The sequence below is a fragment of the Hippopotamus amphibius genome, chromosome 2 (assembly GCF_030028045.1).
Source record: "Hippopotamus amphibius kiboko isolate mHipAmp2 chromosome 2, mHipAmp2.hap2, whole genome shotgun sequence".
Taxonomy (NCBI): Eukaryota; Metazoa; Chordata; class Mammalia; order Artiodactyla; family Hippopotamidae; genus Hippopotamus; species Hippopotamus amphibius.
The window spans coordinates 2,463,854-2,488,748 of record NC_080187.1 but is presented as its reverse complement, the minus strand read 5'-3'; the positions used below and the strand labels follow the sequence as shown (position 1 = coordinate 2,488,748).

Here is a 24,895-nt window from a genome sequence, read left to right as displayed (position 1 = left end):
CAATATTTATTAGGGGGCCCTTGGAGGGGACACTGGGGGAAATGAAGGGTCAAGGCCTGGCACTCTCTGAAGGGGCAGTGCTTCAGGCAGGGGAAGCAGCAAGTGCAAAGGCCCTGTGGCAGGAGGACAAGCAGCGAGGTGAGGGCCGTGGGAGACGTGCTGGGGGCGGTGGAGGTGAGAGCCTGTCGGCGCAGAGGCTGTTCTTCCAGGAGAGGGGACTGAGCAGGGGAGGGGCTTTCATGGGGTCTCTGATGCTGGGCCAGGGGGTAAGAGGCCAGCAGGTGTGTGAGGCACCTCAGGGGCCAGGTGAAGCAGGGATTCTGAGGAGGAAGTGATGAGCTGGTCCAGGTGGTCAATGGGTCAGATGGGTGGGGTTCCTCCCCCCAGGTGAGCCCCACCTCTGCATCTCTGGGCTGAATGGGGTGGGGGTCCTGGACTTCCGAGCTCAAGGCCATTCTCGGAAGCCTCCTCTTCATTGCCACGGCGACCTTGGACAGGGAGTGGGCTATTTTTCCTTTGGTGGGGGTGAGTGGGCAGCGGATGGAGGGGGCGCCAGACACACAGATCAAGGCGTGGCCCCAGGGGGACAGGCCAGCCTCTTCCAGCCTCATTAGAAGCTGCTCCAGGCAGCAAGTGACGGCTGTCATGGCAGGAAGACAGGCTCTCCTCCTCCTGGTGATTTCTTAACTTACTCCTCCAAACTGTCCCCGCTCTTTCAAAAATAACCCAAAGTTTCTTGTATGAATAATAATGCTACCAGCACCGCTGATGAGGGCTCAACTTTCTGAGTTGTTATGTGGAAAGCATTTGCACAGCACCTGGACCACGGGAGATGCCGTAGGACCCGCTGGCCGATAGAGCTTTCTGGAAGCATTCCACAATTGGTGGTCCAGTATGGTAGCCACTAAGCCGCATGTGGCTATCGAGGCCTTGAAATGCAGCCGGTGAGACAGAATTTCTGACTTTAATTAACTGAAGCCCAGGAGGCCGCACGTGGCGAGTGGAGACGCGGGGACAGTGACCACTGCTGCAGCTGTCAGTGCCGAGGGGCGTGGCGTGTGCTTTCTGGCAGATGCCTCCCTCAGGAGGGCCCTGCGAGGTGACGTCACTGTCCCCACGGAGAGGACGAGGGGACCCAGGCGAGGTGGGGGTGGGGCGAGTAAGGGAGGCAGGACCCCAAGACCCGCGTGCCCGGCTTGGTGCCCGAGCTGAGGTACCCCTGGCACCCCTGAGGCCACGCTGGCCCCAGGCAGCAGCCCCAGGTGCCTTCCTCCCTCCCCTGCGGGGAGGACAGGGGAGCAGCCCTGGCCGCAGAGAGGACAGGCTTCTTAAGGACCGGCTGTGGGTCTTCTGGGGGTCGGCACCACGTGGGTGCCGGGGTGTTACATAAGGATCCTGGCACACTGCAGCATGCTGGGCACCTCGGGCCGGCGTGGGCGGGCAGCTTCCGGCACCGTGGGGGTGGGGATTGGCATCGGAAGCGTTTCTGGGCACCGGCTGGGACCCCTGCGAGGCAGAAGTGGGGGGGCTGTCTCCTGCCAAAGGGGAGCTGGCCCTGTGGTGCAACGCCAACCCACTTTCCATCAGTCCTATTTACCAGGTGCCCTCCCTGTGCCGGGCATAGGGGCCCTTGTTGGCACGGAGCTCCTGGTTCAGGGGGCGGGATTAACACAACCAGTGCGAGGTACCCTGGCAGGAGACGGAGCAGGGCCACAGGGCCCAGACCAGGGGCGGTGGGTGGGAGGACCTGACCCAGACTCAGGGAATCAGGGAGGGCTTCTTGTAGGAGGTGACAGATAAGCCAAGACCCGAAGGATAACAAAAGTTTAAACAGGGTCAGGGGCACCGGGGCGGAACGTGCGGGTGCACGAGTCCACTAAGGCCCGGAGGGAGGCAAGGGGCATGGCTCCCAGGAAGTGAAGGTTTCCATGGACACCGAGAGGTCTCAGGTAACCCATCCAGCCCGAGAGCCAGACTCTGCAGGGCACCAGGGCAGGGGAGGCGAGGAGAGCGACCCCTGCCCTCGGGGGCCTGTGGCACGCAGGGCGTCAGCTGGCTAAATAGATACCCCAGGCCTCGGTTGCCCCATCTGAGAAAGGAGAGCCTTCGAGGGCGCCTCTCCGGGTCCGGTCTGCCCAGGGCCTGGCTGTTCCTGTCAGTATCCTTGATGAAGGTGCCTTTCTTGTCTGGAGTCCGGCGTGTCTCCCTCTTGGCGTGCTTTTATGGGTGGTGTGTTTGTCGGCGGTCTGCCCCGGGAGCTCAGGGCCTCGTCCTGCTCCCGACTGCACCACCGGCCCGGGGCCCACACCCGCGGGCGCTGGGCAGGTGTTTATGACCCGCCGATCAACCTTGTTCTCACTCACAGCCGGGCCATCCTCCAGGAAGTGCTCGATGCAGACCTGAGCGACGAGGCCTTCCCGTTCTCCACCCACAAGCTGGTGAGAGCCGCCGGGCACCTGGTAGGTACCAGCTGGCTGCTGTCTCCTGGGCTGTGGGCGGCAGCAGCCGCAAGGGAACAAACCCAGGGCCTGTGAGTCCCGCGCCCCTGGCACGTCTGTGGACCTCCCGGGTCCCTACGGTGAAGCGAGGACCATGTGGTCCTGCCCAACGGCTGCTGGGGCCTCAGAGGAGTAACAGAGGTCAAAGTCGGGCATCTCCTGTGCCCCACCCAGTGCCTGGTGCACGCTGGGGGCGGGGTGCTCAGTCCTAAGCTTCTGCCAGGGACTTGCCACCTATACAGCTGCCCCCAGTGTCCCCTCCTCAGAGGGGCAGGGCACGTCCTCCCAGATCAGGGCATCTCCTGCACCTCCTTGGAGACGACGGGCTTGGGGACAGCCAAGCAGTGACGCGCTCCAGAGGCTGGCGTGTCCTGAGGCGTGTTCCTCCTCCCCCGCTCCCCCATCCCCCGCCGCCGGCATTGAGTGGGGAGGGGCTGCTCAGGGTGCACTGCCAGGCCCCGGGGAGCCCCCGCCCATCTCCCAGCTCCAGAAGGTCAGGTCCCAGAACGGAAGCTTCTGAGACTGTGGACGGCGTCCAGCAGACCCGGCGTCCTCAGAGACCCGGGGCCCAGGGCCCCGGGTCCGGCCCTGGTCAGCACATCCTACTCCTGGGCCTTGGTGTCCTTTTTGGAAAATAAGCATCACGATCTCCACCCTGACTTCCCGAGGGCAAGGCGGTCAGAGTAACATCAGCCGCTGTCAGCCTAGGGCTCGCCAGGCGCCAGGCCCTGTTCAAAGCACGCGGCTCACGGTGTTGTCCCACTTCATCCGCACGACACCGTGGAAGGTTCTGTCGCAGGCTCCTCTGCCTCAATGCCATGGATCACAGTTTGGGACAGATATTCTGGCGGGGGGGGGGGGGGGGTGGGCGGGGGTGAGCGGGGGCGCATCCCAGGTGTTACAGGATGTAGGGCAGCGTCCCTGGCCTGCGCCCACTCGATGCCGGGGGCACCCCCAGCTGTGACAACCAAAAATGTGCCCAGACGTGACTGACGTCCCCAGGGGCAGAACTGCCATGGTGTTGGGGGTGGCGCTGCTCTGTGCTTGCCCTGTTACCGGGTGTGCAGTCACGGTCAGGTGTATTGAACGAGGTCTTACAGCAGCTCCTGATGTAGGAAATGTTACCCCTGCGATGGATGTTTCCCTGAATTGAGTTTGGAGAAGTTGGATGGGCTGCCCAAGGCCCCCCAGCTACTGAAACATAAAAAGCGTGTGAATCTGTGTCAATAACACGGACGTGGCCTTGGGGGGCGGGGGTGGGGGGTGGATGGACAGCCGGATTCTGGGGCATCCCTCCTTCTACTTCATGTTCACCTGGCGGGTTTGGGGGGGAAGTGCTAAGGGACATTGCTGGGGAGCTTGGTCCTGGCCGGCAAAGGGGCTGGAGGTCAGAGGAATCTGGGTCCCGTTAGCAAGTAAACAATGTCTCAATGACATCAGAAAGGAGGCTGCCAGAGAAACCAGATAAAAGCAGCTCTGCGGGGCCGAGGCGCGCTGGCCTGGCTCTGCTCTGCCTTCCCTCTCTGGAGGCCGTGCTGGGGGGCAGGAAGCTGGGGGTGTCTCTGTCTAGCTTGCTTCCTGCCTCCTTGGTGCAGAGCTGCCTGCCGGGACCAGAGAGGGTGTGCGTTTTGAGAGAGCGGCACAGCTCCAGCGCAGGCCACAGCGACATCAGCATCCGGCCTGCCCCGACTGCAGCCCAGGTCCTCTCGGGCAGCGCCCGGCCCCATCTGGGGCGGGGTTCCGACTCGTGAAGTGGGAGGGGGAGCTGGGAGTTTGGCGTTGGCTCAGCCTGTGTGTGGCTGGGGGGACCAGGTGGGAACGCGACCCCTCCCAGCCGGGGGCCGCTCCAACGAGACACTTGGGGCTTGCTCTTGGACCACGGGCTCTGACGGGGGCCGGCCCTTCCTGGCCCTGGCTGCCTCCCCAGGCCTGGCCCACGGCCGTCTGGCTGCACCTTGTCCTCCAGGAGCCGGGCTGGGCCAGGGCTCGGGCCAGTGGAAGCGGAGGCCAGACTCTAGGATGAACTCCTGCCCGGGGTAACAGGCACAAGGTGGGGGGCCGCGGAGTGGGAGAAATGGGGTACAGCACATAGGCTGCTTTGCTCCGCTGCCTCCTGTGAAACTGGTTTTGTCAAAAGCACGTCATTGCTTGCTACTCTGTTTCCAACCTGGGTGCAGACCTCACCCTGACACGACCCCTTGGGGCGTGACCCTTGACCTCCCTGAGCCTTCCCTTTCTGGCCTGCCACAGAGTCTGGCTGAAGAATGGATGGGTGTCAGTGTTTCACTGTAAATGTCGGGAACATTTGTAAAATAAGAACAAGTGAACGAAAACCCCTCTAATTCCACCGGAGGGAAAGCCGTGGTAGACCGTGTATCCACGTCCATCTTCCTCCCCTCATCTTGGCCTATAAATTGTAAAGCAGAAGCAGGATCTCGCCTCTCCATGCATCTGGCTCTAGTCTCTTACGATGTCGTCTGTTGCGATGGTTTTCTTGTTCCTTGAAATACAGCCCGAGGACCACTTGGAACGTCCGTGTCATCCTCTCCAGCTCCGTCGGCAGGACACTTGGTTGGGCCGTTTCTCCTCCTTGCAATAGCCCTGTGATGGGCTTGCCTTGACGGCGGGCCTGTTATGGCTCTGATTGTTGATCTGTGACGTTTCTCAGAACCAGAACCCAGAGACAGAGGCGTCCCGGGGACAGGGTCCCAGCCTTTCAGGCCGTTCAGCGGTCGTTAGGTATTTTCTGTCTCCTGGGCCTTTGGGGGAGGGTGGGGGAGAAGACAGAGCTTCCCAAGCCTGGTCCCTGCCTGAGGGAGGCTGGCCCATCCGCTCACACTCGGCCAGCTTGGATGCCCAGCTGAGTTCTAGCGTTCCCTTCCCAACTGGAAGATCTATCCCAGCGCCGAGCCCCCCCAGTACCGCCCCCCTCCAATTAAACCCAGGCACGTTGGCTGGGAGCCCGCCAGGCTGGGGGCTCTGGGGTGGGAGACGCGGGCCCGGCCCTCTGCAGGCTCACAGCCTGGTTGAGGTTGTGGGGTGGGAAGGGTGCTGCAGCCCAGCCCAGCCTGCGCTGAAGCGAGAGCCTGGGAGGTGAGAGGCAGGCCCTCTGGGCAGCCGCCACTGCCCTGGAGCTGACGTGGGAGTGAGGAGGGTCCCAGGAACACGTGTGCGGGAGGAGGAATCCAGTCCTGGCCTGGCGACCGCGCCTTCTGCCAAGGGCCCCGAAGGCGGGGCTCTGGCTCCCTGGTGTCGATGGTACGGTTTTGGCTGACCTCACAGTGGCGGAGGCCACGCGCTCCCGGATGGGCCAAGCCTGGGGCGTGAAGGCCTTCCCATCCCCTGGCTGGCAAGAGGGATGGGGGTGTCGCTGTCAGCAAGACTCAGGCCGTGGGATCTGGGGCTGGTCGCTGCCCTGCCCGCCCCCCGCCCCCCCCACCCCGGGAAGGCGGGGAGGTGGGAGCCGGGGCAGCCCAGGATCCAGGCGTCCAGGAGCACAGCCTCCTCAGTGCCCGGCAGAGCCGGGGGCCAGCAGGCCTGGCTTCTGGTCCTGCCCCAGCCTCTGTAGGACCACTTCTCTGGGTCTCAGTTTCCCCACCTGTAGCATAACGTCTGGACAATGACCAAAACCATTTCTGAGCCGTTCTGTAAGTCTGTCCAGACATCCTGAATGCTCTCTGGATCCAAAGGGAATGTCATATTCTCCTAAATAGTATCAACATGTGTTGACATCAGTTCCATCAATGTTGAGACGCTGGGGCTGGAGTTCAGGGCCAAGTCTTTATGGGAGATAACTGGATGCCAGCCAACCAGATGCAGGAGAGGAATGTGTGTGTCTGAGTCATCGGCCAGGCCTCCGGGTCACAAGGGATGTGCGGGCTGATGAGGGTCAGAGCCCGGAACCACAGACGGTGCCCGGGGTGGGTGAGCGGGACCCTGCCACTGCCTGCGGTGACCCACACTCACGGCAAACACATGAGTGGGTGACCCTGGCTGAGCAGGCTGCCAGCCCAGCAGTATCGTCGGCGGAGCCGTGCTGCTGTTTCACAACAACGCTGAGGTGCTTGGACCAGCCCCAGGCTTGCAAGATCCTCGCATTCCTAAAGGAAGAGCAGGCGGCGGGGGTGGTCCCCTCGGCAGCCAGCTGACCGGATGTCCTCAAGGCCCGCGAGGTTCCCAGCGAAAGCCTGCTCCCAGCCCGGTTCCCAGGGGAGACGTGGCGTCCCCGTGCCTCAGCCGAGGATGGGGGCCCCTTCTGGAGAGGATCAGGTGCAGGGCTAGAAGTCCGTCTTGAGGGACGGTAAAGGGAAGATAAAGCGATTTTCTTCTGAAAATTAGTTGCAGGTCAGAAGGAAATTGAATTTCTTTTCCTGACTGTGTGTGTCCTTGCTGTGGCACTGTTTGGATTCAGTCAGTCCAGGATGGAACACTCTCCCACCCACACGCGTGGTACAGAGGTGGGAGGCCCCGTACCTTTGAGGAGCCTGTGTTTGCCAACTGGGTTTTAGCCGTCGCCTAAAACGTTGCTTTGCACAACTCGTGCGCGTTCGCCTCCGTCCTGGAGAGCCAGGGGTGGTATGGAGCCGAGAAAGACGCGGTGACCAAGGCCGCTACTCAGGGGTCCCGTGGGGGGCAGTGACGTCTTCTCGCGTGAAAGTGAAAGGACAGAGTGTGGCTGAAATGAGGTTGGGTGGCTCTGAGGGACGCTGGGAGCGTGCTTCAGAGATTCTGGAAGCTCCTCCAGGGGAGAACTCTGTCCTTTCTCTGCAAGGATGCTCTGTTCCTGAAGCCCCCTGCCGTTGTCTGTAGGTGCTGACAGGGTCTTTCTGTGGGTGATCCGTAGTGTTTACCAGCAGCTTGGAATCTGTGGCCCTTTTTTTGATCCTCTGAGATGGCCAAGTTGGTGAAGTGTGGTTTGAGCATCACACCTTATATTTATTCTGAATCTTGAAAAGTTGGTTTCCAATCACCATCTGTCCCCCATCACAACCACCACCATCACCACCACCACCACCCTCACCATCACCACCACCACCACCCTCACCATCACCACCACCACCGCCACCACCACCACCATCACCACCACCACCGCCGCCACCCTCACCACCACCCCCCCCACCACCAACACTTCCGCCACCACCATAGTGCCGTCAACCTCGACACCACCACCACCACCCTTACCAGCCACTACCATCACCACTATTTTACTACCACCATTACCTTCACCTCCACCATTACCAGAACCACCTTCATCAGAGCTACCGGCACCACCACACACTAGCCCTCTGGACCATACTGCTAGGAGAGATTGCACACCCCCACAGCAGGATGGTTTTGGAATCGAGGGTGTCTTGGAATGTCCAGAGGATTTGAAAAATGAAGATCCTTTCCACCTACCACCAACTGGTTTCTTCCCTCTCCTGTGGATTCAGGGCCCCAGGCCCCTGCAGGGGGCTGCATGTACTGTGATCCCTGCCTGTCCCCTCCCTCGGGGGCCCCTGGAATCCTCACTTATTTAAGGGGTGACTGAGTTTGGACAATGTACCTGGTGAGTCAGGGTGCTGTTACACAACCAGACTCCCCAGAAACATTTAACACCACCACGAGCTCATGTGCTTTGCGTGGGCTGGACATACTGGCTTGTGTCCATGTCTGTGGGCACATCTGCTCAAGCCTTCCTGTGGTGTCTGCCCAGAGAGGCTGCTCCAGGCTGTTCTGACGTCGCCCGTGGCCAAAGCACCCCACGGAAGCGACATGGACTCTCCCGCCCTGGGCACTCGTGTGGTTTTTCATCCAAGCTGGGGTGGGCATCTAGCACCACCCTGATTCTGTCCTCCCCATGGAGAGCTGGCAGGAAGTTCAGGGATGCACCAAGCATGGCACCAAGCCCCCAAATCCATTTTACTGAAACCTGAGCATATTCTCTCCCCCCCAAAAAAACTATTCCAGGGAGTCAGTCTAGGGCAGGGCGGGCGGGCCTTATGGTGTTGGACCCTTGCTCTGACTTACTAGCTGTGGGTCCTGCTTTGAGTGAGTTGGAAAGTGCTGATACCAGCTCATGAGAGCTGATGGTTAAACCCGTAGGGAAATTAGCAAGTGGTGGGTAAACCACTGGTAGCCTGGAATCAGCCACGGTAGGAGTATTTACACCACAGAGAGTGGCACATGCTGCAGAACGGCTCCCTCCCCACAAGGCTGGTTGTCAGACATTTTCCAGGGCACCGCGGGGCCTTGGGTAAGTGGCTTGACCTCCCTGAGCCCCGGTTTCCTTATCTGTAAAATGGCATGCCAGCAGCACCCACCTCACTGAGTGGCCACCCCCTGCCTGGGGCTCTACGGCGACAGCTTTGTTGACTGCTCCCGTGGGCCCTATGAGCCCTATTACCATCCAGGATTTGCAGAAGCAGACTCAGAGGGGTGTCAGTCACCAGGCATGTGATGTTTGTGACTCAGATTTAAACCTGGTAGGTATGCACCACCCAAGCCCGTGCTCTCGGCCACCGTGGTGCCTGCTTCATACATCGGGGGTGCCAGGGCTCCGTGGGATATTTGAGCACAGGTGTTTGCAGGTTGGGTAGCTACAAGCTTCATCTTGCCGGGTTTGCCACCTGTGTCTGGGGCAGGTGACCGCGTGTGGAATGACAGACATTAATGACCACCTGCTGTGTGCAGAGCCCCGGGCCGGGGGCTCAGAGGCACCCCATGACGTTTTCCAGATTCCAGATTTGTCCTCATGGGGCAGGTGAGCCTTAAGCCTGCTGCAGCCGAGGCCGATGGGGACGCTGCTCGGCCTCAGGGCGGGGAGAACTCTCCCACACCTCTCCCCGCGGACCATCTCAGTTGCCACTTAGTGGCCTGAATGAAACAGGTGACGGGCAGAGGGGAGAATCCTTTCACCCTTGGAGACCCTCAGCAGCCCGCAGATCTCCCTCCAGGGCCCCTCAGGTCCTGGTGGGTGGGTCTGAAACCCAGAGCCTTCCAAAAGGAGAGGGTCCTTGAGCCAATTCGAAATAGAGAAGAGCCCCATAGAAGTAAAGCCGTTCACCCAGGTGTTGGGGGCTTGGCGGCTCTGCCTCCCCACCCCCGGCATGATGTCGTCTCACGCAGGGGTCCTCTAGGGTCTCCGTTCCACAGCCCCGGAGTCCGAGCCTCCAGGGGGCCCAGCTGGCAGGTGGCTCCTGCTGGCTTTAGAAGCCATTCCTTCCTCTGTGGGCCACCCGGCCAGAGCCACACTGGCCGCAGCAAAGGTGGGCACTGGCCAAGCCCTGTTCGTTCTGAGTGGTCACCCCAGCTGGGCCAAGCAGAGGAGGGCATTAGTCCCAGCAGGGCCTCACCCAAGGCCCCGCTCCAGCATGTATCTGCAGAGCTAAGTTTGTCCGCTGATAACAGGATGCTTGCCGCCAGGGACGCACGTGACCGGACCAGCTCCTGCTCCGCCCTTCAGTTCTTCTGCGTATATACCCAGAACTGAGACCGCTGCACACACGGTAGTTCTATTTTCAACGTTTCGAGGAATCACCCTACTGTTTTTCCTAACAGTTGCACCATTTTACATCCCCCCCCCCCCAACGGTGCCCAAGGTTTCCAATTCCTTCACATTCTCACCAACACTGATTATTTTCTGTGTTTTCTTTTTAAGTAGCAGCCAGGCTAATGGGTTTGCAGTCATATCTCGTGGTGTTGATTTACATTTCTCTAATGTTCGATGATATTGACCATCTTTTCATATGCTTGTTGACCTTTTGTAGATCATCTTTGGTGAAATGTCCGTTCAAGCTCTTAATTCATTTCTTAATCGGGTTGTTTTGTTTTTGTTGAGCTGTGGGAGTTCTTTATATATTCTGGATACTAACCCCTTATCAGATACAAAATTTGCACGTGTTTTCTCCCATTCTGTAGGTTGCCTTTTCACTGTTGGTTGTGTCCCTTGAGGCACAGAAATGGTTACATTTTCTGGAGTCCCACTTAATTATTTTTGCTTTTTGTTGCCTGTGCCTTTGGTGTCATATCTGAGAAATCATTGCCAAGTCCAATGTCATGAAATTTTCCTCTATGTTTTCTTCTAGGGGCTTTACAGTCTGAGGTCTCACATTTAGGTCTTTAATCCACTTTGAGTTAATGTGTGGGTATGTGTAAGATAAGATTCATTTTTCTCCATCACTATTTGTTGAAGAGACTGTCCTTTCCCCACGGAACAGTCTTGGATTCCTTGTTAAAGGTCACTGGGCATTTACATGAGGGTTTATATCTGGGCTCTCTTTTCTACTCCATTGGTTTGTTTGTCTGATTTTATGCCAGTACCACTCTGTTTTGATTATGGTAGCTTTGTAATAGGTTTTGATATCAGGAAGTGAGTCACCCAGCCTTGTTCTTTTCCAAGATTGTTTGGCTATTCGAGGTCACCCATATGACTGTTAGGGTGAATTTTTCTATTTCTGCAAAAGAGATGTCACTGGGATTTTGATAGAGGTTGTATTGAATCTATAGCTCACTTTGGGTAGTATTGATATCTTGATGATATTAAGTCTTCCAATCCATGAACACGAGATGACTTTCCATTTCTTTGTGTCTTCTTTCATTTCTTTTGGCAATGTTTTGTAGTTCTCACCATGCAAGTCTTTCACCTCCTTGGCTAGGTTTATTCCTAAGTATTTTATTCTTTTTGATGTGATTGTAAACAAACTTTTTTCTAATTTCCTTTTCAGCTTGTCAATTGTTAGAGTGTAGAAATGCAGCTGGGGTTTGCATCTTGACTTTGTGTCCTGCAACCTTGTTGGCATGGTCTGTTGGTTCTAACAGTATAGGGGGAGTCTTGGGGGTCTGAAAAGGGTTTAAACAAAACCTGGTTTAAGGTCCTTCCTGATGACCTTCCACCATGGTTCCTATACCTGTGTGGGGCTGTTTTGCAGGGGATTTGCCTCAATTTGGGGCTTTCTTTTAAAGTTGATCCAAGCCCATGCTGACTGGCAGATGACTGTGTAGCAGGCACCAGCTTCCATGAACTTATCACCCCATTTATCAAATATGGGCACCAAGGCTGGAAGAGGCCAGCCTATGGGTCTGGCTGACCCTGAGCCCATGTTCCAGACGTCCTTGTTCTCAGCCTTTCCCTTCAGTATGTGTCCCCTCGCAGAAGAAATGAGACCTCCCCCAGTTTCGCTGCTTCAGTGGAGAAAAACACACCATGTCTCAAGAACCAATGATGCTGGCAATTTAGAAAGTCATCTAGAAATCCCCTAACCCTTCCCCTCACTTTGCCGGAAGGCAGAGGTCTGTCCTTCCGCACCTGTTTTCCCTCTTCGTTCAGGAAGTATGTATTCAGCCCTTCTGTGTGCCAGGCCTGTGCACAAGGGTATGCTGGAGAGCAGACCAGCCAGCCTCCCGGCCTCGCTGGGCTCCTAGGAGCTGGGGAAGGGGCTGGGGTAGCTCCATCCCACCTGCGAATTCACCGAAGGGCCTGAATTAACTGGGGGGTGTCTGACAAGACCCGCAATCCTGGGGCCATTAATAGGTGAGCTTGAAAAATGATTTTTTCCTGTTCAAAATGAGATTGGCTTTGAGCCCTAGGCTCCTCCGTGGGCTGTCTAAAATTAGAACCCTGTTGACAAGGCAATCTTTGTCAGGGGCCTACAGCTTGCACCAAGGGAGCAGGGAAATGTCAACAGTACATTTTCTGTGTCCATTTTGAGTTTTTTGAGAGGCCCGGGCAACTGTCAAGGCGGAGCAAGTTTGTGCTGTTTCAGAGGCTTTCCGAACCCAGCCCCTCGGCGGCAGCGTGATGAAAGCGTCGGGTTTATAAGGCCCTGGTTCTGTGGCTGGGAGAGTGGTCCCCGCTCTCCTGCTCCGATATTATCCCGGTGGGCGCTGCACTGGGCAGCCCTTTCGGCTCAGAGCAGTAATGGGGTCAGGTCCTCTGTCTGCGTGAGCTCTGTGACTTGCTGCACCCTCCATGGCCCTTTTGTGAGCTGGACACTCCCATGCTCAGGGCTTGCATGTGGGGACACGGCGGGTTCAAGGATTTGCCCGAAGGCTGGAAGCAACCACCAGACGCTGGGTGTGTAAGTGACCTGCCACCAAACCAGACGTGCAGGAAGAGTCAGGCTACCGGGCCAAGCATCCCCCCAACGTGGCTGTGGCCTCCATGTGGCTGCCGGCCTGGTACACAGCGGTGAGGGACACACGTGCCCAGAGACCACTGTCCCCACGTCAGTGCCGTGTGTTCTCGGGCCAGGCAACGCGTCTCTGGAGCGCAGGCTTCTGCATCACGCCCTGGGCATTCTTCACGCGGTCCCCTCCGCCACATGGGGCGAGAAGTGGTCCGATGCAGCAACATACCTGGAGAGCTTCACCGTGGGCACTCCGTGAGCAGCACTGTCATGTCCGTGGGGCCTGGTGGCCCGTGGTCCCTCTCCTGGCCCGTGGGACCCAGCCCTCGGTGGTGGCTTTCACAGTCATGTCCACAGCAGAATGACAAGTGCCTTCCAGCCTTACCTGCCAACCTTTCTCTCCTGTTCCCCCTCCACACACACCTGCTGCAGCTCTGCGCCTTTGCACCGGCTCTTCCACTTGCCTGGAAGGCTTATCCGACGGCAAACTCCACTCAAGTTTCCAGCCTGGTCCGTCCCTCCTGGCAGGGTCCTTCTTCCCTGGGATGCGCCCACCCAGGGCCTGGTTGCCATAGAGTTGGCTTGGTCTTCTGGCTGAGTCCTTCTAAGATTCGAGGCCCGGGAGGCAGAGGCTGTGTCTGTTTTCAGATCCCAGCACTTGACTGAGGCCCATCAGGCCAGGGGGCGATCAGAAGACTCACCTGACGCCCGGCTGCTCTCCTCTCGATGCCTCTGAACTTGCCAAGTGCAGCCACCGTGACCCATGAGCCTTGCGGCTGACTCCCCATCCTTCTTCGCGATCCACCCCAGAGCTTCCTAAGACAGACAAAGCCAGGCCCCCGACCCCATTTACAGATAAGGAAATCAAGGCCAAAGGGAGGCCAAGAGGCTTGTCCAAGGTCACTGCGGTGATGGCATGGAGGCCCCCAAAAGAGACATCTGTGTCCTCACCCCTGGATCTGTGAATAGGACCTTGGAAACAGGGTCTTTGCGGCTGTGATTCAGGCAAGGATCTCGCGATGAGACCATCCTCGGTTAGGGTGGGGCTCAGCCCAATGGCAGTGTCCTGATGAGAGACGAGGAGACACAGACACAGAAGATGATGGGGCAGAGGCGGGGGGGACGTGGCCACGAGCCAGGAGGCCTGGGGACACCAGCAGCTGGAAGAGGCAGGAGAGACCCTCCCCTGGAACCTCCAGAGGGAGTGTGGCCCTGCCCACAGTTTGATTTGGACTTGGGACCTCCAGAACCGGGACAGAGCACACTTCTGTGGTTTTCAGCCCCTGGGTTTGTGGTCATTGGTTACCAAGGCCCCAGGACGCTCCTATAGTTGCTCAGGGGAGGAGCTGTGGCCTGGGAACCGTGTCCACTTTCTCCCGCTCCCAACGTCCACACCCCTTCTTGTAAAGATTTCCAGGGCGCTCCTTGTGAGACCCCATTTCTTGGGGCCAGTGGCCCGTGGCCTGGGCCCAGGGCCGGCTAATAACGGTGATGGTATCAAGTGTCCCCCAGGAAGCGGTGGCTGGACCTCGACCTCCATCACCCGACCCCGCCCCCGTCTGAGCTGTGACTCGCCCCTCAGGTCCGGGCCATGAGGCTGTCCTTCGTGGGGGAGCTGGGCTGGGAGCTGCACACCCCGAGACGGTCCTGCCTGCCTGTGTACCAGGCCGTGATGGCAGCGGGGGCCAAGCACGGCCTTGTCAACGCCGGGTACCGGGCCATCGACTCCCTGAGCCTCGAGAAAGGTGTGTGCGGGGTCTGGAAAGCAGGTGGGCTGCCCGAACCACGCTCGCTGGAGGCAGGGAGGCTGGTACCCCCCACGTCTGCCCCTGAGCTTCCTTCCTGCCCTGCTATGCTCCCCCTCCCCCCACCTCGCCCATCTCCGCAAACCCCCTTTTCTGCCCACGAGCCGGGTCCTCCACGCAGGCCCTGGACGGAGCTGGGACCTCTGACACCAGCACTCTTGGGGGTGGGGGCCCTCTCCCAGGTTGGGGGGTGGGCCAGAGCTGGATTCGGGTTCAGCGGTGCGTTTCCCAGAGAGAGCTGAAGACCACCAGCGCCGGAAGGGGCCCTCCATGCTACCCGGCCCCTTCACAGCCCCTCCCCCAGGGCCCCCAGCCTGCCGGCACAGACGCTGCCATGCTGACGGGGGTGGCCTGGCTCAGGGGGCTCCCCCAGGGGACCTCCTACAGTCGAGGATGCCCCCAGCCCCGGGAAGCCCAGGTCACGGCTGTTCTGGGGTGGGGATGTGGGCTGGGGCAGGCCTCGAAGGGCATGTCCCCGCCTCTGCTGGGCGCTGACCCCGTGGTCTTCCCCGCCCCAGGCTACCGGCACTGGCATGCTGACCTGCGGCCCGACGACAGCCCCCTGGAGGCGGGTTTGGCCTTCACCTGCAAGCTCAAGTCCACCGTCCCCTTCCTGGGGCGCGAGGCCCTGGAGAAGCAGCGGGCCGAGGGCCTCCGCTGGCGCCTGGTGGGCTTCACCGTGGACGCGTGAGTACCCCTGGGCCCGGGGCTGCCGGCCGTGACTGCCGCAGACAAGCAGGCTTCTGGGCTCCTCCTCTGCCGCCGCCTGGTGTGACCCTCCCCACGGGCCAGGCACCCTCTCCCAGAACTCACACCGCGGCCTGTTACAGAGGAGACTGGGGCCCGAGGGCCAGAGCTGGGTCCAAATCGAGTAAGCAGGAAGTGAAGAAGGCAGCCCTCATCAAATGCGGATTTTATTATTTTATTTTATTATTTTATTTTATGTTTAATTAATTTATTTTGGCTGTGCCACACAGCTTGCAGATCTTAGTTCCCTGACCAGGGGCTGAACCGTGCCCCTGGAAGTGAAAGAGCTGAGTCCTAACCACTGGACGGCCAGGCAAGTCCCTCAAACACGGACTTTAAAAAGGAAAGGCCCTGCAAAGCCAAGGCAGCTCTGTGGAGGCTCCCGGCCTGGGGCCTCGAGCTGGCTGCCCCGTCACAGGGCTACCACCTCCCACTGCGTCCTGGTCAGAGCCTCCCCACAGCCCGGGAACGAGGAGCGTGGAAGGAAGGGCCAGGCTGGGGCCACCGGCCCCCCTTACAGATGGAAACCACAGGGGCCAAGGGACGGAGTGGCTCTCGCCTGGGCACATGGCAGAGGGGGAAGGAGAGCCCCGTGTGGGGGCCTGATCCCTTCTCCCCCACTTCCCCTGGGCGGCTTTGAGTGTGTTACCCTTACGTGCTCAGAGCTGAGCCCACAGTCCGCGGATCCCGAGTGCTGGTGCTGGAGCACGTGGACGGGGTGACACAGAGTCTGGGTAGCAACCGTCTCCAGGGCGGCGGGCGACTCCGGGCCTCACTGGTTTGGAGCTGACAGCCAGTGCCGAGGGGAGGGGGCAGAGAGGGAGCAGAGCTGGGGCTTGTCGTCGGCCTACGGCTTCTCCCCGGGCTCCCGTCAGGCCGCCTGATTGCCTGTCCATCTCCCGGGGAGCCGCTCAGCTCCGGTCTGGGGTGCAGCGGGGCAGGGGTGCGCCGAGCCCTGCTGCCGCCTGGCCCTCCAAGAAGGGCCGCAGCCTTGGACAACACTAGCCACAGCCGGGCTCACCCCGCACAGGGGTTCCCTGCTGGGATGCAGAATCCACCGGTGTCACAGCCTGGCCAGTCCCAGGCCTGAGGACAGACCCGGCCAGGATGCCGGCTGGGGAGTCACAGAGAACTCCTTCTGCTTTGCTCTGGGGCCCTGGGTGAGGCAGGCGGCCTCTCTCAGGCTGTTTCCTCCTGTGGACACGGCACCCCAGTAGGACTGGGAGAGACCGGAGGAGACCAGCATGTGTACACACACCCTCCCCTCCCACCCTCAGCCGCTGGACTTGTGGCGCTCAGACATTTTTACTCCTGGTCTCTGAACCGGAAGGCGCCCCACACCCCATCCAGACCCTTTCCCTGGGGGTAGGGTTCACCCAGTTCCCGTGCTCGTAACCACCCCCGCCAGGCCCCTCTCCCCGCCGGGCACGGCCCTCAGCACCCACCCCGGGGACCCTGGGGACGTCACGCCGCAGCCCAGCTCCCAGCACAGTCCGCACAGGTGCGGGGCTCAGGAGGGGCCCGTCTGCCAAGATTTGCACCAAACGATCCGGTGCTGACGTTTCTGAGGTTGTAGTTTAATCCTCTTTGTTTCCTATTTTGAATTTTCAAAAGTTTTACAGCAAGCATCCTCACCTTAAGTGCTTTTAATCAGTGCCGCGTCACACTAGGGAAGGAGAGCCAGTGAGTAAAGCAAGTCGTGAGACGGTTTTAAACTGTTCGGAAGTCAAATGGAAATGAAATCTCAGGATGGGCCTCTTCCAAATCTGTGGAGCCTATCTCTAGAGACATGAAAGTCACACCCTGGTTTTGGTGTTTTCTGTCCATTTATTTCCCCGGGGGCCAGGTGCTGGGCACGGGGGGCTTATGGCAGATCAGCCCTGCGGCGTGGAGCCGGTGGTCTGGTGGGCACGGTCCCTTTCTCCTCCACCAGGCAAAGTGCAGGAGTTTCCCCTCTGGGGGCTCTTGGGTCCCAGCCGTCATTTGCTTCTTCCAGGAAAGTGCCCATGTTTGGCCTGGAGGCCATCTGGAGAAATGGCCAGGTGGTGGGCCACGTCCGGAGGGCTGGCTTCGGGTTCTCCATCGACAAGACCCTGGCCTACGGCTACATCCGGGACCCTAGCGGAGGGCCGGTGAGTCCCAGTCCCCAGCCCTGCTTCCGGGATCCCCGGTGCCTCTCCCGGCCCCGCACCTTGAGTGGGCTGGGCTTGGGGGGGACCAGAACGCAGTGAGGTGACTGACTGATGGGGCTGTGCCCGGGCAGAGTCGGCAGCTGTTTCTATATTTTCTTTCTGAAAGAATCTGATTTTGGAAGCTCCAGGCTTCTCCTGTTCAGAAAGAGCCTCTGGGCTGGGCTAACCCGCTTGGCTCCCTGGGTCTGGAGACCCTGTGTGCACGCGAACAGTTGTGTGCACCTACCTCTGTGTACACACGTGTATACCCACATGTGTGCATACGTACTGGCGCACATGGACACACACACACACACACGTGCACAGGCACGTTTGGGAAACAGCAATGAGACTGAAGGGGCAGCCTGTTCTGGGTGGAGAAAATCTAAACAATTTTGCCCAAACAATCATTTATAAACCCAAATAATCCCCCGGCAAGCGTGCGGGCAGTGCCAGGGCCCCGAGGAGGCCGCCAGGGGGCTGAGCCCAAGGAGGCATGCGGCGCTCCTGCCGGGCTGGCTGGCTGGTGTGACATGAATCGGGGTGGCGGGGGTTGGGGGGTGGCTCCCTGTCATTGTAGCACCTCTTCGCTTTCCCTCCTTGCCTCCCTGGAGTCCCGCATCAGCCCTGTGACGGTGGAGAAACAGGCTCTGACGTGGGGGCGGGCATGTCCGTCCAGCGGGCCTTCCGGTCTCCCGCTCCCCCCCAGTCTCTGGGCTGCAGCTCCCCACCTCCCCCCACCGAGGCTCCAGGTTGGGGGGCCCTTGGAAGAAGCAGCACGGAGGAGGAGTGAGTCAGACCAGCCCTGGCAGACGTGCGGGGGCCGTGCCGGGCCTGACAGCAGACCCGAGGGGGACGGAGGCTGCGTGCCGCGTGGGCTGGGAGGCTCAGGACAAAGCCTCGGCCTCAGCAGCGTCGGGGCTCTGCCCAGCTGTCATGACGGGGTTGCTGTGGCTGGTGGTAACATCGTGCAGTGACAAAGGACTTTCTCTGACACCCCGGATACGGAGCCCTGGGTCCCGGCTGAAGCTCTGTGTCCACTCGCCCCGTGCAAGGGTGGGGGAGGGTGTAGGCCCAGCCACCTCTTCTTTCAAAGAGCAGTAATTCTTGGTTTTTCTGCTCGGTCAGTGTGGGTTTATAATTAATGTGAGCGAGGAGGGAACGCTTGCACACTACCTGGACAGGTGGCCCAGGGGACCTGGGTTTGACCAGTGCAGGGCCAGGGCCGGCTCAGGCTGACTTGTGAGACCGGACTGTGTCCGCCTCTTCCCAACCCCGCCCTCAGGGATGTCCAGGGTGTTTATACCACTGAAATGGGCAAACGCCACCATCAGGACTCCCCTACCCCCCGACGCCCTCCCCTACCTTGAGAGCTGGTTGTTAAACATTTACCAGCACAGCAGCTGGATAACCAAGCCTCCTTCATAACATGGGGAAACTGCCCCTTGAGGGGAAAGGCTCTGGAGGTGGAGGCAGGATTGGCGGCCTCTGGGGTGTTTACTAGTAAAGACTACGTGCCAGTTTTGTGTGAGCCAGTCCTTCAGACCTCTGAAGGCCCCAGGGGCCTCTGCCACCTGCCTCTGGGCCTGGTGGGGGCGGCCCGGTGGGGACGGCCCAGCGGGGGCAGTGAGGAGCTTTAAGCCTGGCACGTGCCCACCACAGCTCAGAAGCCTGGTCTAGAAGCCGCTTCATTCCAGCACTGCAATCACATAAAAAGCCTCGTCTGTTTTGTTTTGATTTTCCTGTCCAAGCCTGAGTTGCTGAGAGACAGAGACAGAGGGAGACAGAGAGATTAAGAGAGACAGAGACAGAGAGAGATACAGAGAGACAGAGAGAGAGATTGAGAGAGAGGGAAGGAGGGAGAGGTCATTTAACAATCCGAGCAGCGTCCCTCCCTGGCCCAGCCCTGGGTGTATTCTCTGAACCAGGAGAGCAGGAGCCTGTGCGGGGCCAGCCCCTCCACCTCTGCCTGCCACTGCCCTGTGGGTGCCCGCTGTTTCCCAGAGACCTGCAGTTACTGGGAGGAGGGGTGCTGGCCTGGCGGCGAAGCCGTACTGGGTGCCAGACATCGGCTCTGCCGGACCCCAGGGGCTCAAGTCCAACTTGGGCACAGAGACACGGAATCTACCAGCTCAGGGCTGTTCCTCCGGTCAGGGAAGGCCCTCTGCACAGTGATGGGTTTGCCCGCAGGGAGGGGAGTGAGGCCGAGATGGCTGGTCCCGTCCCAAGAGGCAGGTAGTGTGAGCCCAGCACCCACAAGTAATGAGTGACCACGGCCCCTCCTCTCCTGCTACCAGGTCTCGCTGGACTTCGTGAAGAGCGGGGAGTACGCCCTGGAGAGGATGGGGGTGACCTACACGGCCCAGGCTCACCTCAAGTCTCCCTTCGACCCCGACAACAAGAGGGTGAAGGGGATCTACTGACAGGCCGGGGGCAGGGCCTCAGCCCATCGGGAGGCCAGCAGCCTGCTGCCCCGTCCTGCGCCGTCCACTCCCAGGGGCCCGCGCCACCCTGGGCCCCAGGACCCGACCCCGGCCAGAACCTGGGCTCCCCCTGCCCCCAGTCGAGGTCTGCTCACCAGCCCCCCAAATAGATGCAGACAGAGAGGGTGGAAGGAGGACCCAGAAGGCCCGTTCTGTGGTCACTGACCAAAAGCTGGTCTCGAATCCACCCTCACCCCAAAAAAGCCACCCATAACACCTTGGGCTCAGGAACCACGCGGTAGCCCTCGAGAGCTTCTGAGAAGGTACGTAGGAAAGACTTGACGAGGCCCGTGTCAAAGCAGGGGGGCAGAGAGCGTCACCTGTGTTCCCATCCCTGGCTGGCAGGCTGCCCTAACCCTAACCCTAACCCTAACCCAGGGCAGCCTTGGAGAGCTGTGAGGTGTGTCTGGAATCGGAGACAGTGTGGGGATTGATTAGTGCTGTCTGCCTCGGGGGCAGCAGGGAAGGTGAAGAGCATGCGTGCCAGTCTCACCCCTGAGATCAAGGTTGGCAGGATGGTCTGTTTCTCAGATCCCAGGAAGGGGGTAGGGGGGTGGGTTGGTCCAGAAAGCAAGCTCTTCTTGCCTTGACCTCTCAGTTCTTCACGTGGGAAAGCCTCCCGAGAGTTCCCAGCCCGGAAGCCAGTGCCAGAGCAGGGGTGGGAGGGGTCTCAGATCCACGCCCTCCCGCACCTGTGCAGGAGCGCCCTCTCCTGCCTCGGTTTCCCCGAGAGCCCCTCGCTCTCTAGGTCTGGAGAGGGTGAGGACCTGGCCGAGTCCTGCCTGGGTGGCCTCTGTTTGCTGCGTGATTAGGACGCAGCTCTGGTCCTTGTCTCCCACGCTGCCAGCCCCCCGGGGATGGACCGCGCAGGGGTGGGGGGCTCCCCTGCCCCCTTTGCAGGGCCTTCGGGACTGTCCTCTGTGCATCGGGAGGAGCCCTGCCTCCCTGCTGGGACAGGTGCACCGTCCAGGGCCCAGGCGGCCCCCCGGGGCTGCACCTCGCGGCTGTGCCCCAGCCAGCCTGGCCCCGTGGGGATCGGGGTGGCAGATGCTCAGGGGACAGCAGAGGCGGGGCTCCCGCAGACCCTGCAGGAAGCCGTGCAGTGACTGCGGTGCGGGCAGTCGCTGGCGGGCCCGGGCTTCTTTCAGAGGCGCACACACCACGCAGCCCCTCTGTGGACATGGCTGGAACAGATCGGACTAATAAAGGCAAGGCCGTGGGAAGACGTTTGGGTTTTGGGTGGCATTTGGAGGGAGAGTTTGGCCCCCTCGCCAGGCCACAGGGCCAAGGACCACCTGAAGCCCCCCGCTCACAGGTGGGCCTGGGGGACCCCAAGAGGTCCTTGTGGGGCCAGAGGAGGAGAGGAGGGGAGCCGGCTTCCCAGATGGCCTGGCCTGCTTCCCCGGGCCCTGTGGTTTGGCCACGGACCCCTGGGCGGGGCCTGTGCATGTGTTCTTTCCATAGCCGTCCTTGGTGGGGGGCTCGGGACAAAGAGAGGACGGGCCCAGGTGCCACCCCGATGCCTTCCTTAGCGGCTGAGCTCAGAAACAAACCTCCTTCTGGCCCGCCCCGTCTGTGTCTGTTCCTCTGCTGGGGGGAGTAACCCCGGCCCCTCTGGCAAGGGCATTGGGTCACCAGGTGAGACAGGTCGTCCTGAGCTGCCTGGCCCCAGCTCGCTGCTTTCTCCCGCGGCTCGGGAAGGTCCGGCCCCCAGCGGGCTGCCTGGTCGCTTAGGGCTGGACCGCAGCACCCTCCCCTCGGAGCCAGGGACCTCGGCCGGTCCTTCCTAGCCGTCATCCCAAGGCACCCTGTTACATCTATTTTGGAAGATTTTTCTGGACAAAATGAGCACTGTGGCCCTCACTGTGGCTCTGAGTACTGCCTGTGGGGATTCTGCGAGAGCTGGGCTGAGCTTGGCTGGATATCAAGACACAGGAGAAGGGGGCCCCGGCGCCCTCAGACTCCACCTGCGTACGGCTCCAGCTGTCCCAGCAGCTCTGAGCCTCCTGCAGGGGCCCAGGACAGCGGTGTGCCCGCTGAAGGGCAGTGGACAGGCCCCTTCTTACCCGACTCTCTCACCAGCATCTGTCCGTCAGCCTGACAGGCTGTTAGGGACCACGGGGTCCCAGGCCCCTGCCCCGGCAAGGACGTATGCATCAGAGCCACTGGTACCTGGCCTCGGGTCCTCACGTGGCTGGCGGGGAGGACGTGCCGCTCTCCCCAGTGAGGACCAAGGGCTCTGGCAGTGGAGTCCCCAGGCGACTCCCAGCTCCCTGGATTCCCAGACGCCTCACGCGCACGGAGCTGGCGTGGGGCCCACCTCCCTCTGGAATAGCGGGGAGAGTGGCAACAAAAGCATTTGGCAAAGGAGAGGTGCTGGGGATGGATCAGAGTGGCCGTGGGCGATGAGCCCGCCACGCCGCGTGCGGAGGCCCTGGGGTGGGCCTGCCCTGCCACGTGACCTGGGCTTCAGCCAGCCCATCTGCAAAGGCGGTGGGGGCACCGCTGTGCGCTCCCTCCCTCCGCCTCGGCCTGGGGACACCCCAGTGGCGCTTCTGCCTGCGAGACCCCTCCTGCCCCCACAGGAGCGCCGTGCGGCCTGGGAGGGCCCATCTCCACCCGACGGAGCAACGCGCCTCCCCAGGGCAGCCGCGCGTCCTGCCCGGGTCACTGCCGGCGAGGCGGGTGCTGAGCCGCCTGGCTCGGGCTCACGCAGCGTGAGCTTGGAGAGGACCCACCGGGCGGATCTCTAGGACCCCGGCCAGACCCTCACTCCTCCCAGGGTCCTCGCCCGCTGCACGAGCGGGAGACAAGGGGGCACCCGGTGGGCCGTGGGGAGGAACGGCCGCTGTGGCCGGGAGGGGCCTCGCCAGGCACCGCGTGGAGCGGGCGGAGGCGCCGGGGCCGCTCCAGGGCCTGGGGGCCCATGGCGGAGCTGGAAGGCCTGGGAACTCTCCCAGCGTGAGCCGGGTCCGCTTCTGCCTCTGTGCCCTCTCATCTTCATGCTCGGTCTCCCTAGTTTAAAGGCTCATTGCCCGAGGACCCTGCTGTGAACATGCTAAGGCCCTAAGCGCTGGCCCTGGGGCTGGGAGGCCAGGCCGGGCCTGGGGGGGACTGCCCCTCGGCGGCCCCCACTGGCCTCCGCCAGGGCGCTCCTCCCCTCCCCCGTGAGCGCTCCAGGCATCTCCTAGCAACTGCCTCCATGGGCCCTAAATAACTGCCTCCTCCCGCCTACCCCTCCCCCCCTCCCCTCTCCCCCACCCCCAGAGCAGCAGCACCTCTCAGAGCAGGAAGGATCGAAGCCCAGGGCAAAGCTTTGGTTTCTGCCTGCGGAGGGGACAGAGGGACAGGTCCCCACACAGAGGCAGACGCCTCTTGGGCCATGACGTCAGCACAGGGGGAGGGCTTCCTGGGATCTAGTCTAGAATCTTCCACTGGAGGCTCCCCAAGTCCCTATTAGGAACCTGAACAAACACAGAAGTTTCTGGCCTGGGATTGATGGCACACGATGGGCTGCCTTCCATCCAAGAACCTCCTGAAAATGCAGGGAAATGTGGACTGTATGCGTGAGGGTAGCTGGGTGTATGCGGGGGAGACCAGAAAGACGGGAGAAAATAGAACTGTGCGTGTCCCAGGGAGACCGTTTGTGATTTTTAGTGCATTTCGGAAGGGCCAAAGGGGGACGCAGCGTGGGTTCTTTGCAATAAGGAGCAGCTTTGTTTTTTGCTGCAATGGAGCTGAGAGCAGAGGGAGCCCCCGGGAACCCCTGGGCTCAGTTTCTCCATCTGCACCACAGGATGGGTGGGCAGGGCCGGGGACTAAGACAGCCTTTGACGGCTGGGGGAGTCAAGGAGTCTCCGTCCTGAGCCTCTCCCCCCCAGGCTTCTGGAGGCCTGTCAGGGCACTTCTGGGGGTCATAACGGGGGCCACTGCTGATGTTTGCTCTGGGGCCAAGGGGCTGGACCTTCTGAAGCGGGACAGACCATCCGTAGCCTGGGAGACTGGTCCTGCCCAAAATGCCTCTGTGGACAATCTCCGCACCCCTGCGATGGTCCAGCTGTTCTGTGCAGAGATAGGACAGGCCACCAGGCCCATTGGGAGGGAGACTGGGACGTGAGGAAGCACATGGCTCCCGCCCCACGCAGCTCAGCTGAGCTGGTGCCGTCTGGGACCCAGCCCTGGTGCAACGCGGCCCAGTGGAACTTTCTGCGTCGATAGAAATGTGCTATATCCAGGCCGTGCATACAGTAGCCACGGCCACGTGTGGCTACTGAGTGTTTGAAATGTGGCCGGTGTGACTGAGAGCTCAAATGTTTATCTTGTTTCATTTTAATTCATTCAAAATTAAGCTTACACGGCCACATGAGCCTAATGGCCACCGGGCAGTACAGCCCTGGAGCACCCGGGAGCAGCCCAGGCAGGCACACCTGCTCCAGCTGGGGCCTGCAGTCTGAGGATGCCCGCTGCCCCCGCCCCCAGGCCCTCTCAACACGGAGCCCACGTGGGCATACCTCAGCCTGGGACTCGGGGCACCTCACCCGGGTGGCCCTCGCCCCCAGGAGCCTGGGGAACATTCCCCATGGGCAGGCAGGGGGATGGAGGCCCAGAGAAGGAAAGTAAACTGGCCACGGCCACACAGCAGAGGGAGGAATGGGAACCCAGCCTGCTGGACCCTCACCGCCCTCTTTCCACTGCCCCAATCCTTCAGAAGGTGGGAGAGCCTGGACAGCGCTTGGAGGGACCTGGCCAGGGGAGCGCCTCACCCTGGCCGGCAGTTTTCAGGTAGTGAACACTTCCCCCAGCGCTCCTTACTGACTCCCCGGGAGGGGCCGGGGCAGTGCCTGCATCCTAGGTCAGGAAACGGAGGTCTCGAGCCCAGGATTTTCAGTCACACAGGCCCGGGGTCACTTCCGGGCCCCCTACTCACTCTGGGTGACCTCAGCACCTAGCTCTAGACCTCTGAGCTTCCCCATCTCTCAGTGGGACCAGAAATAGTCTGTCGTGGGTTCGTGGGAGGGTTCGTGCAGAACCCGGGTGCAAACTCTTGCCAGCGACACTGGGGCCGGCAGTGCCCTCCAAGGGGGA

At 60.7% G+C, this 24,895-nt stretch overlaps 1 protein-coding gene across 1 annotated transcript in view; it reads left to right on the top strand.

Moving 5' to 3' along the window:
- SARDH (sarcosine dehydrogenase) overlaps window positions 1-19,750 on the top strand; it is a 58,720-nt gene extending 38,970 nt beyond the window's left edge. The window contains exons 17-21 of the mRNA XM_057722239.1: window positions 2,366-2,459; window positions 14,187-14,349; window positions 14,928-15,096; window positions 17,153-17,288; window positions 19,625-19,750. Of these exons, the coding sequence (XP_057578222.1) occupies window positions 2,366-2,459; window positions 14,187-14,349; window positions 14,928-15,096; window positions 17,153-17,288; window positions 19,625-19,750 (688 nt within the window). The remainder of the gene's footprint in view (window positions 1-2,365; window positions 2,460-14,186; window positions 14,350-14,927; window positions 15,097-17,152; window positions 17,289-19,624) is intronic.
- Window positions 19,751-24,895: the final 5,145 nt, after the last annotated feature.